Source organism: Melospiza georgiana, chromosome 2 (assembly GCF_028018845.1).
Source record: "Melospiza georgiana isolate bMelGeo1 chromosome 2, bMelGeo1.pri, whole genome shotgun sequence".
Classification (NCBI taxonomy): domain Eukaryota; kingdom Metazoa; phylum Chordata; class Aves; order Passeriformes; family Passerellidae; genus Melospiza; species Melospiza georgiana.
The window spans coordinates 105,205,304-105,217,230 of NC_080431.1; the positions used below are offsets into that span (position 1 = coordinate 105,205,304).

An 11,927-nucleotide genomic window follows, 5' to 3' on the forward strand; every position below is an offset into this window, starting at 1 on the left:
AATGAATGCCTATGAAACACAGTGAGAGGGCTTCAAAAGAGATTTCATTGCTAAGTAAGTGATGCAGTAAGAGGCCCCAAGTCTCTGTCAGCTTCTGCTGAAGCTTTCCTTCCTTGAGCTGGCAGCCAGGATATAAATAAAACTGCTGTGCAAGTGTCCTCTCTACAAACACAGAAAAAAAAATGAAGAACAGTCTCATCTGTGCATTTTTTGAAAGTAATTTTTGTCCCACTGAACTAGCTGCAATTACAAAATAAAGGTACTCACAGTTTTCAGTTTGCCTCTTTATTTGGTTGTGGTTGCATTTTATAATCACAATATTGAGCTCTGGCATTCAATCTGATGGGCAAGACAGCACAAGCTATAACCTGAATTAATCAATGGCAACTCTGACTCTTGCTTGCTGTGATTAAAAATGTAACTAAGCCAAGGCATCCTCCCTTACTTCTCTCTCCTTCTCCAAAAGGAAGGGCAATCACAGCCCAAGAAGTAAATTCTGAAGACTCGTTTTTGCAACAAAATGAGAAAGCATTGCCAACAGCTGCCTGCAGAAAAGCCAGCCATGGGCCTCAAGGTTAAAGGGACAAATAAAGCTGCACTCACACTACAACATTATTTCAGATAATGTTTCCCTCTTCCCACACATCTTCCAAAAAGCTACACTTAATTTTAAATCGTCTTCTATGAAGCAGTCAACCTGCCTGTAGGATAGTAGTGTCCACAGATGAAAAGCTGGGTTTGAGACCTCCAGGGAACCACAGGGAAACTCAAGTCCCCTGATACTCATATCCAGTAACAGCAAATAATTCTGGATTAGACTGGAGCTTGCTCAACCACAGGGGCAGTTGACACCCCAATTCACCTGAGAGCAGGACTTACCTTATGGCCAGAGAGTCTCAGGGAGCAGCAGTCCCAGCATCATTTCACACCCAGAGATGTCTCCAGTCCTACCAGTTCATCATGAAGAACCTGTGCAGTTGGACACCACCCAGAGCAACCTGTCAGCCTTGGTGATCAGCTCATTGACACCCATGGACATCACCCAGGGGACAAAGCAAGCCCTGTGCCAGCCCAACCTCTGCAGGTTCTGTGTGTACACTGATTTAGGAGTGTGTGTGTATAATATGGTACCACATACAGGAGATTTATGGCCTCTATCACATACGTGCATGGCACTAGCACACAGTACCTCAGAGCTGCATGCTGGCACATGCAGGGCACAGCCACGACACCACCTATCAGCAGTAACAAATAAATGGCACAGAGCTCAGCAGCCATGGTTAGCAGCTCCTCCTCTTGAGAAGGGAACAAGAGCTTTTTCTCATACTTTTTTCAGCTGCTGTGTCTGGATTGTATCTGAGGATTAGGGTGGAACAGCATTAGGGCTCTCCTAGCAAATGTACAGTTGCCCCTACTGTAAGGTGAAGAGATAAGATTTGGAACAATGGACAAAAGTAATTTTTCAAAATGTTAATCACAGAGAAAACCTTGAAGTGGGAAACAGAGAACACAACGTTTGTATTTTAGCTGTGGGAGAGTAATTTTTGTATCCCTGCTTTCAATTCTGCACTCTAGGGAAAAAGCCAGCTGCAATTCTCACACAAGAATAACTAAAAATTTATCTAGGAAATATTTTACAGATGGAAGGCCTTTCACAGCTTTGGAGTCAGCAACCTTGCAATGCTCTAGCTGACAGCTGCTGTTCTACCACTGTGCTCTGAACAGAGACATGGGAAAGCCAGCTTCTTGTGCAAGCTGTTTTTCCAGCCCCAAAGGGAAAAAAGGGAAGAGGGATGATATCAAGCTGCCTAGATTAGACTGTGAAGGGAGCTTTAGCAGAGGACAGAAACAAGGTGACCAAGTGTACTCACAAAGGCAATACAGCCCAGTTTATGAGTAGAAACCTAAGGGTGTTTAGCTGGTGCACTAAGAAGAAATTAATAGTTAAATAAGAAATTTCCTTAAAATCTGCAGTTTAGGTAAAGGCAGACATGAATATGGGAGCAATGAAGACTGGAAGGAACCTCAGGACAAACCAGAACCGATTCTGACAGAGCAGCTGCATCTCTGACCCACAGCTGCAGTCTGTGTTACACTGGGAACTGCAGGCTGCCCAGAGCAGCAGTCTGTACCTGCTTCCCCTCAGCACTGACCGTGCATTTACATTTCACATCCAGAATATCAGGTTGCAAAGTACAGTTCCCACAGTACCTGAATCTTCAGTACATGTTTTCTGCAGTTTAATCACTAACCTTCCTGCTAGTACAACTGAAAGCACACACCTCAAGAACTTTGAGAGCTTTTAACCATTTTCAGAGCTGCTTAGCCTGCTGAATACAATGAGGAAACCAATGAACTTAGGAGTGTTTATAAGCCTTATTATGAAACATTACACCATCTATGTTCCTTCACAATTGAACCTTACAGACATACAAAGACAGCAAATTCATACATTTAAGATCAGTTAAGTAAGAATGCTGCACTGGTAGTATCTTTCCCTCAATACTTACCAAGTTTTTACAACAAATAGTTAAAATCCATGAAATAATTACTTAATACTAAGGAAATGTTCTTCCTAGAGCAGGGTACCTGATCCATGTAAGAAAAATAGACACCATAATGAAAGAAAAAGAGAAGACATTTTTACAAAAGCTCTGGATGTTTAAATCTCCTTAAAATACATATAAAGCAAAGAGGCCACTCTGTATTTAAAGCCATTTTGTTTTTATCTATTGGGGTAGTCACTTTACATCATACCAAAAAGACTGTATAAGGAATACAAGTGTCAAGAATCAGATCTTTATGGCACAAAAGGAATTTTTTCATTAACCTGTTTCAGAGTCGTTAAATACATTATTAAAGACAAAGACACTAAGGCTACCACAAAATAATATTTGCATGATGATGTTAGTCTTTATTCAGTTTCTCAACTGACTCCTCCAGTCTGAAGGTGGACAAGAATCTTTCCAGTAGTCTGTTTCACTGATTTATTCTGGATGAGAAGATTCTTTCTACTTTTGACACAAACTTATTTTCTTATTTATATTGTTACTCAAAGTTCACATAAGCTTTTATGTTGCACCTTACAATGTATGGAATTTCAGATTAAAATAAAACTCTACACTTAACATAACCTTTTGTATAATGTAAAAATATTCTACATGTTTAACATATCAAGAATGTTAAGCATTTACTTTGGGGAAAACCTATTTTATGCATTTTTCAGTACAAACCCCACTGTGAAGGCTTTGCATTTGTGTCTCCCTCTTCAGTCGGGTGCCACCCAATGTTCATCATCTGCAGCTGCAGCTCAGCCACTGCAGCTTCCAAAAAATTGCAAATTTGAGATGCTGCTCACTGTTCATCTTTACTCCTCTCCCATCCCTCCCTCCACCATGGAAAATTGACATCTTGGAAATAATGAGTGTTTTTAATTATCAAAATCAGTATAAAAATAGCAGCATGCTACTAGACACGAAAAGCAGATTTATCATGCATTGTGAGCTTAAATGCAGATTTCTGCCTTCCTCTTCTATTATCAAAATCTTTTTTAAAGTTAACATCAAGGCAAGGGTATAAGGACAGACACTGCATAGTATGATTTGATACTAATCTGAACTGGGTAATTTGCCTTTAATCAAAATCCATGATAATTACAGGGTAAACAATTTTTATTTCAAAATACAAGTTTAACTGGAATTGTAGTGATGAAAGCAGAAGAGGGAAAAATGCAGTCTTTTACAGCCCATGTCACTGTATCTCACTTACATCCAGAGATAAAAGCTCTAATTGGTGAAGAGACAAAATATTTGTGGCATGTCATTGAACCTTTGTGATAATCCAGCATTATCCATTTCTAAAGAAATATAAATACTTTAAAACAAACATTGAAAATAAATCCTTTTGATGTAACAAACTACACTCTTTACTGAGAATTTTCAGTCTTCTTAAAAGTAAGGGACATCACCCAAGAAATAATCGAAGTATCAATGTAGAACAATCCTTGGAGGAAAAAGCTGGAATGTAAACCTCTGTTCCAAATTAGATCTGAAAAGCAAAAACACCACAGCATGTATTTCATCCAAGTGTATATTTCATCAATAACTTCTTTAAAGTTATTTCTACAGTTCAACAGGAGACTTTCTGAACTTAGCACAGTCCTATTTTGTCTCAGCTCATGCCGTTTTCTTCACACATGAACAATTGCTCTCTGCTTTTGTCCCCACCAGCCCCTGTGACAATGCTAAGGTCATGCAGGTGAGCAATTCTGCATAACCACAGTACCTGCAATAAAATTATACATCACTGGAACAGCCATCAATTAGCCCATGATTCTCACAAATGAAAATAAAACCAAATTTGAGAGTCACTTCCCTAAGTAGTGACTTTCTAATCATCCTTCTGATACAAAACACAAAGGAAAGGATCCACCAAGTTCCTCCTGTTAACAATGACCTTGGAAACAGCACTTCATTCCAGATATATGATGGTGATCCTCACAGAGGTTACTGACATTTTTTCTTTACATCTTTTACCTTCTTAAAGCATGATATTAATATTTTATTGAAGAGCTGACAAAAGCTTAAAAACAATCATAGCTTCTCACTTAACCCCACACACAGATCCATTAGTTTGTAAATTTTTCCTACAGCTACTTATCTCTTTGATGTCTTACAATAGCCTCATTATTCAAAGCATGCAGTACTAGTTTTTCTAGCTTCAATGAGCTAAATCTTCAGTAAGCTCAATCACTGACAGGCCCAATGTGAAATTTTCAAGTCTGAAGAAAAATTCTTCAGCATTTTGATATTTTTAAAATACTTGATCTAATTAATCATATATTGATAACCTCAAAAAAGTCAGAATAATAGAAGCATTTAAAAAGAATTAGTCATATTATCAACTCAGAGAGAGGACTAAAAAGATGAAGAATTAAAGCATAATAGTATTCTTAGAGCAGTCTATCCAATTAAGTTAACTCACTGGCTCAGTAAGTTACTACTTATCCTCTCAGCCAGCTGACCCTGCACACATTCATCTCTCAGCTGCAAATTAAAGTGCATCAACTTAGAAAACATTGAACAGCAGATACCACTTCTGCAATTTACTATAAAATTTGAATCATAACAATTTTACTACTGTAATTTCAGAGTGTGCATGACCAATTACTACAGTGCAGTGGTAAGCAGTAACACAAGTGACTGTGACAGTCAAGATTATGGTTAACTTTGGAAAAACTACTAGGATGCAGCTTTTTGGAGTTTTTATGTAAAGAAAAATGCAGATTTAAAACTTTTATTTTTAAAAACCAAATTCCTTAATTATTGCTGCAGTTCTGGTGGGATAGCAAGGCTGTTAAACCTAGAGGAACTGGGGGGTGTCAAATGACTGATTCTCTTTTAGGCACCTTCAGACTGCTCCCCACGTGTGTTTTAGCAGTGAGACACCAAATGTTTCATGTGTTTAGAGGCCAGCACAGGAATGACTGTAGGTCAGGAGAGAGGACAGAAAGCTGGCACATGAATGCACCACAGCACTTCCTGAGGCAGTCCCTGAGGAGCAAAGCTATCCTGAACATCCATGTACTCCCTGCTGTAGAACTAACAACAACAGCTTGTTGCCAAAGATGAGAGCTTCAAGCATATGATAAAAATACACATTTACTACTTACATCATCAATATCTTCATCATCATCTCCAATGTCATCAAACTGGATTTCATCATCATCTCCAGGACCAAATGTGTCTGTTTCATTGATTTTAGCTATGAAGGAATTTGGAGAAGTTAAGGAGTGCACTCACACTGTGCCAAGATAGGCTGAGTATTCTTATCCAACATGAACTTCCAATGTGAAGTGAAAAGATTCTTACCATGTTCTGGAAGCTCCCCATATGCTTTCAGGCTTCTGGCTTCATCTGCATTGTATTTTAGAATAACATCAGCCTTGTTATCCTAAATAAGAATTTATTAGAATGGATTAGTCATCTATGAAGGAAAAATAAAACTATCAACCTCAGCAGACTGCATTATTTATAACAACTATATTATTTACAGTGGATTAACACCTATAATATTTACAGAAGAAAATCTTGTTCTTTCTCCCCCTCCAGTTCCCTTAAATATGAAGTAAACACATTGGAGTATTTTCATTTCTTCTGAGCGATAACTTCTCCAATTACAAGTAATTTATAAATCCACTGAATGGTTTGGATTGGAAGGGACCTTAAATATCATCTACTTCCAAGCCCCTGCCATGGGCAGGGACACCTTCCACTAGACCAGGGCACTCAATCTGGCATTGAACACTGCCAGGGATGGGGCATCCACAACTTCCCTGGGCAACAAGACAAAAGAGAGTTTGAGACAAATGAGAAATGCTGAGTATTCAATAACTTGACAAGCTCAGTTTCATGCCTTTGAACTTAACCTTTCTTCAGACAACACACATAGTGAGGTGTTGAGGTCAATCAGGAATCACAGAATGACTGGGTTGGAAGAGACCTTAAAGAGACTCATGGAGTCCAACCCAGCCCTGACACCTCAACCAAACCATGGCACCAAGCGCCACATCCAGTTTTGTTTTAACACATCCAGGGATGGTGACTCTGCCACCTCCCTGGACAGGCCATTCCAGTACTCTATCACTCTTTCTGTAAAAACTTCTTCCTAATATTCAACTTATATTTCTCTTGGCGAAGTCAAACCCAAAAAATTCCTAGTTTTAAGTACTTTATTATATACAGTAAGTGACAGTATCTTAAATGTTTTATAAACCTAATGCACATTTCAGAAGCAGAACCTATCTTCAACAACTGCTGACAACACAAACATTCATGAAAGGCATTCACCTAATGAAAACCTGACAATTGTTTCCCACTACTGTTTGTATTATGTAAAGTTACACCACTCAATTTTTGGAAAGTTTATTACAAATTAATTACTGGTTAATTTCCCTCTTTAGGGAAAAGCCTAAACATCAAAATTCTGATTACTAACAATTCTAACTATCACAATAACATGTTTGGTACTTGACTCCATCTCCTTTTGCACCATAGGATGCAAGCACCAAACAGCTACATCTGGAAAAAAACCAGGTCAAGCTTGATGACAATAAGTAGCTTCACTCACAAAGTCTCAGGGTGCAATTTAGAAGAACAAGTCAAACCAGAATTTGTCTACTCATTACAATCTTCCTGTAGTACAAGGAAACTAAAAATCATGATTTAGCATAACTAAATACAAATGCAAAGTTAGACAGGAATTTCCTCACAACACCTGCTGCAGTTTAACAGTAAATAAAGATACTTGTAAGATACTCCTTATGGTGGCATATTATACTGGATTTTTACCTGGTAGTCTCTTAAGCCAATCAATATAATATCAGATGTATTTATCCAGACCTGAAGGAGAAAACAAGTGTTACAAAAATTCAACTTCTGCTGTATAACACAAGAACCAAACTGCACACGGAGAGACAAACCTTTCACTACAGCCACTACCTTCATTTTCCAACCAGAATGCTAGAAATATCCAATTTAATGTTTAAACAGCAAATCTAAGGTCATAAATACTCATAGTCATTTTTACATGTTATGGAGCTATTACAGGGTAATCAAAGTTCTCTGAAGAGCTTCTGTCCAACAGGGTGTTTCCTAAGCCTTAACCTCTGAGAAAACAGAAGGAATGCATCAAGGCACCAGTCATGAACTCTGTGAACTGAGCTCCTCAAGGGCACAAATTAAAGAAAAACTTGATGAAGGGGGTGATGGACAAGAACAGTGAAGAGCACAAGAAAATGAACGGAATTGTTTCTAGAAACTATGTTAACCAGAAATCAGCAGAAGAGGATATGCTTTTAAATGTACAGGGTGGTTCTATGTGAGTTCTATCCCACATCTGCTTGATTTTTTTTGGAGACTGAACTAATTTCAGTTGGAATTTCCTTTCTTTTAAATGTAAGGAATAGATAAGTGGTGCTTTTTGTGCAAGAAATTAATTCTGCAGCACTTAGTGTTTATTTATGCACATTCTCCACTACCTTCAACAGTTTCTTGCAGGCAACTATAGCACTGCTTACACTGATCCCAAGACACATGCACCCAGTGCTGTCCAAAAACTGGAACAATCCAGAATGAAGACAGTGAATGTCTGCTTCCACTGGAAACAGACTGAGGGACCTCCTCCTTACCATACACCAGCAGAGCATAGGAACAGGTAACACCTAACAAGGGCCAGAGGGGACACCATCTGAGGATGGCAAAGTTAAGAATGCAAACACTTACACCTGATATCCCTGAAGGTACAAATCTTTGCACACTAGCTTCCAACAGAAATACTTTGGGAACTGATAAAGTGGACAATGAAACAATGGAATTGGAGGTGTATTTTCTAAACAGTCACCAAGCTCCCCATCTGCAATTAGGGAGATTTTTAGTATTTTATATATGTATAATTTTCTAGAGTATGAAAAGCTTGTATTTCATAAGCAGCCAAAAACCTTCCCCTGAGAAATGCACATGGAAAGGCACCCCTTCAACTGTGAGCTTCACCCAAGAGCCAGGGACTGCCTACTCTTGTGCCAGCAATGGAAACAGAGGACAGACCAGTTTACTATAAAAAAAAAAGTAGTTTAAAATATTAAGTTCAGTAGAAATATTTGTTTTTGTAACAAGCTACATATGCAAATTTTTACAATTACATGTGATGCATAACATCACTGTTTCCTATTGCAATGCTTCAGAATTACCTTTTTTCTTAGCTTCCCTCTAATGTGACATAACCTCTTCACACCATCAAAACATAATGCCTCCAGTCTTCCATTGCCTAACATCTTGATCACCTGGGCATATTCTGAAAGAGAGGGTAACATACAGAAACACAGAATCATTTAGGCTGGAAAAGATCTTTAGGATCAGCAAGTACAGCTATTAATCCAGCAGTTAGTCCACCAAGTCATGTCCCAAAGTGCCACAGAGCAAAACTTCTGAACAAACCCAACTTCAAGATACAACCAATAACTTTTCCACTGTAACCCAAATCTGCTGTAATATTTTATCAAACATGAACTGCTGACAGGAGTTTCAAGCACCCACACAGGCTGCTGAATGTATCATAGTTTTGTATCACTGTTGATGTTAACATTTTCAACTACTGCTCCTTCTTGGTTGCATCCACCCTTTGGTTCCCTCTCAAATGTTTGCTACAGAAAGTCTCAGAGCTACTGAGTCACACTCACTCAGAGTATGAAAGTACATGACAACATCACAGCACCTCTCTTAAGGGACAACACCTCAGTGCTGTCACCGAGGCAGAGAAAGCTGCATGCCCTGTACAGCACCCACTGAGACTCTGAATCCCTCTTGCAGAGGCTCTGGGACACCACCCTCTGTCCTTGAAAGGACAGAACCCTTATCAGACACTGTCTGCAAGGCAAACAGCAGACCTCAGTTGAGGTCTGTGAGGCACCTCTCTAACCCCACCCTCATTTCTTCACCTTGCATTTCATCTCCCTTACCAAGCTGCAAAAAATCACATACTGGAGAACTTCACACAAATTTGACAGTCCAACCAGGAGACTGTTCATAACTGAGAATAATGTTTCATTAAATAGATTTTGCTTGGGAGATGCAAAGGATCTTAAGCTTCAGATGTACATAAAAATAAACTCCTTTTCTGCTTACAACCAACACAAAACACCAGAAATTTGTTCAGTGGCACTTCTACAGTGATTTAAATCAGTACCCTTCTCATACTTCTAACAAACACACTGATTAACTGGTTACTAGGAAAGCACTCACATTATGTGAGCAACCACCAGAGTGTGACACACAAGGCAGGGCGAGCTGAAAGGGAGGTGAGCTCACTGTCACCAAAGGCAGGGCAGATGGGAATCCAGTCATCCCCCATGAACTCTCCTGTGCCTCACTTCACCACACAGCATCCTACCTGCTGCTCCTGCTTTAAAAACTGCCAGACTTCAGCCCAGGAGCCAAGTGAAGCAGACCATTAGGGGACAGAACAGTGAGATGAGCTGCTCTGCCATCGGTTTGGGGAGCTCAGTGAAGGGTCCAAGAGATGTTAGAGTCCATACAGAACAGAAAGTGGGACTGTGCATCCCAGGACAATTACTGGCAAAACGGAACCATTTCTGCTAAGCCAGCTGCTCACAGACCCTCACACAAAGCCATCAAGAGGTTTCTAGGAAATGTTTAAGTGCTGTTTTACACAGAGCATGCACTAAGGTCAAGAAGAGGAAAATGTCATTCTTAACCAGTGAAGATATTGGAAATTCCCCTTCCCCTACTGTCTTTCTCTTACATTCAATATGTCATTTGGAATTCAAATATAACCCCAATAAGAATACCTCTCTCTATTCTGTCACTTACAGTATGTGACTGAAAACAATGACATTGCCACACTACAGTTAAAAACTCACCTTGCCCATCTTCTTTGAAGACCAGTTCTCTTTTTTCTGATTCATTCTCATTCTTACCTCGTCGCCTGTTTTTACCTCCTTTGCCTAAATTAAGTGGGAGAAGAAAAAGCAGGTGTTACTGTCTCTAGATACGAGTGAAAAAAGCCAGACTTACGGAGATTTTTATTCTTGTACTCTATATGTCAATTTTAAGTATCCCACCCAGATCTAGATTTTTTGCTTACTTTTAAGTCTAAATTTTTATCTGGGTAGTAACAAAGTAATTAAACATTAGACCCTCCACTGTTTAAGCTGTCCTGGTTGCTCTAGAGTGACAGCACCCTTCAAAATGATTTTCACAAGATGGCCATTTTCAGTTTCTGTGATCCCTGCTACCAAATACCTCAGAAACAGCGGTGGGATAGCCTGATGCACGTAATCTTCAAGAGCAGATGGATAACTTCAGTTACTGTGCTGCTGAAATCCCTGAAATACTCAAGAGGAAGCTTACCCTCCGAGTGAAGCAGCCCTTTTTAAAAGGCACACACGTGGCAACAGGATTAGATGCTCTTCACGAAGAGCATAAGAGCAGCCCATACTCGCCCCGCTGTTAAAATCTGCTGCTCCCTTTCATCACGGTTTCTGCGTTTCTTTCCGGAGTACGAAAGAAGGGAAGCGGCAGCAGCTGCCCAGCGAGGGCACGGAGGGGCCCGGCCGCCTCCCCGGCAGGGCCGCTCCTGACAAGCGAGCCGCGGGCAGGGCCTCCCGCTCCCGGCCGGGCCGCAGCGGCCTCCGGAGCGCGCCCGGCAGGCGGGACCGGCCCGGGACCCGCCGGGCTGCCGCGAGGGCCCCTCCGACCGCGGGCTCCGGGCTCCGGCGGCGCCCACGTGAGGGGCGCCCGGGCCTGCCCTGCCAGACCGCGCCCGGCCCCGGCCGCGCCGCCGCGGGCCCGGCGGAGGAAAAGGGCGACTCACCTTTATTCTTGGGCATGGCGCCGAACGCTCCGCCGCGGAGGGGCTGCGGGAGGGGCGGCGGGAGGGGCTCCGGGCGGGGGCGGCGGTTCGGGCTCGGCGGCGGCTCCGGGCGGGACCAGCGGCGGGGCCGGGGCTGCGCGGGCTCGTGCGCTGCGCTCCGGCCGCTGCGCCGAGCCGGCCACAGCGCCGCCCCGCGGCACGGCGGACTCTGGCGGCGCAGGACGCGCCCAGGGCCCGCTCCCCGTGCCGGCCCCGCGAGCGGCCCCGGGAGGGCCCCGCGAACGGCCCCGCCTGGGCACTGCCGGCCGTGCTGGGGTGCAGTGCAAGGAAAAGGAGCAGGAGGAGCTGGCAGTGCGCACCCAGGCAGCCCCGGGACACCGCACAGCGCCCGGGGGCAGCGGTGTCAGGATAACTCCTTCCAGTAGCCGCAGTACCTGCCAGGAAAGATGGGGCAAGACTATTTACAGGCGTTCATAGTGACGGAACAAGGAGGAGTGGGTTCAAATTGAGACAGTAGGTTTAGATGAGACATTCCGAAG

General features: G+C 42.0%; 1 protein-coding gene across 1 annotated transcript; it reads right to left on the reverse strand.

Annotated features, from left to right (window-relative positions):
* Nucleotides 1-2,703: 2,703 nt before the first annotated feature.
* On the reverse strand, nt 2,704-11,493 carry EIF1AX (eukaryotic translation initiation factor 1A X-linked). Its single transcript, XM_058018612.1, has 7 exons — nt 11,389-11,493; nt 10,436-10,519; nt 8,747-8,850; nt 7,350-7,400; nt 5,871-5,952; nt 5,672-5,763; nt 2,704-4,047 (listed from the first exon to the last, which is right to left on the reverse strand). The coding sequence occupies exons 1-7, from the start codon at nt 11,402-11,404 to the stop codon at nt 4,042-4,044; spliced, it is 435 nt and encodes a 144-aa protein (XP_057874595.1). The 5' UTR covers nt 11,405-11,493; the 3' UTR covers nt 2,704-4,041.
* Nucleotides 11,494-11,927: the final 434 nt, after the last annotated feature.

Bases quoted from the DNA above. Each gene is read 5' to 3' on its own strand.
- EIF1AX (XM_058018612.1), bottom strand. The intron at 8,851-10,435 runs GTGAGTTTTTAA...CCTCTCTTTCAG, and splicing joins CTTCAAAGAAGATGGGCAAG to AATATGCCCAGGTGATCAAG. The intron at 7,401-8,746 runs GTAATTCTGAAG...TTTCTCCTTCAG, and splicing joins GAGGGAAGCTAAGAAAAAAG to GTCTGGATAAATACATCTGA.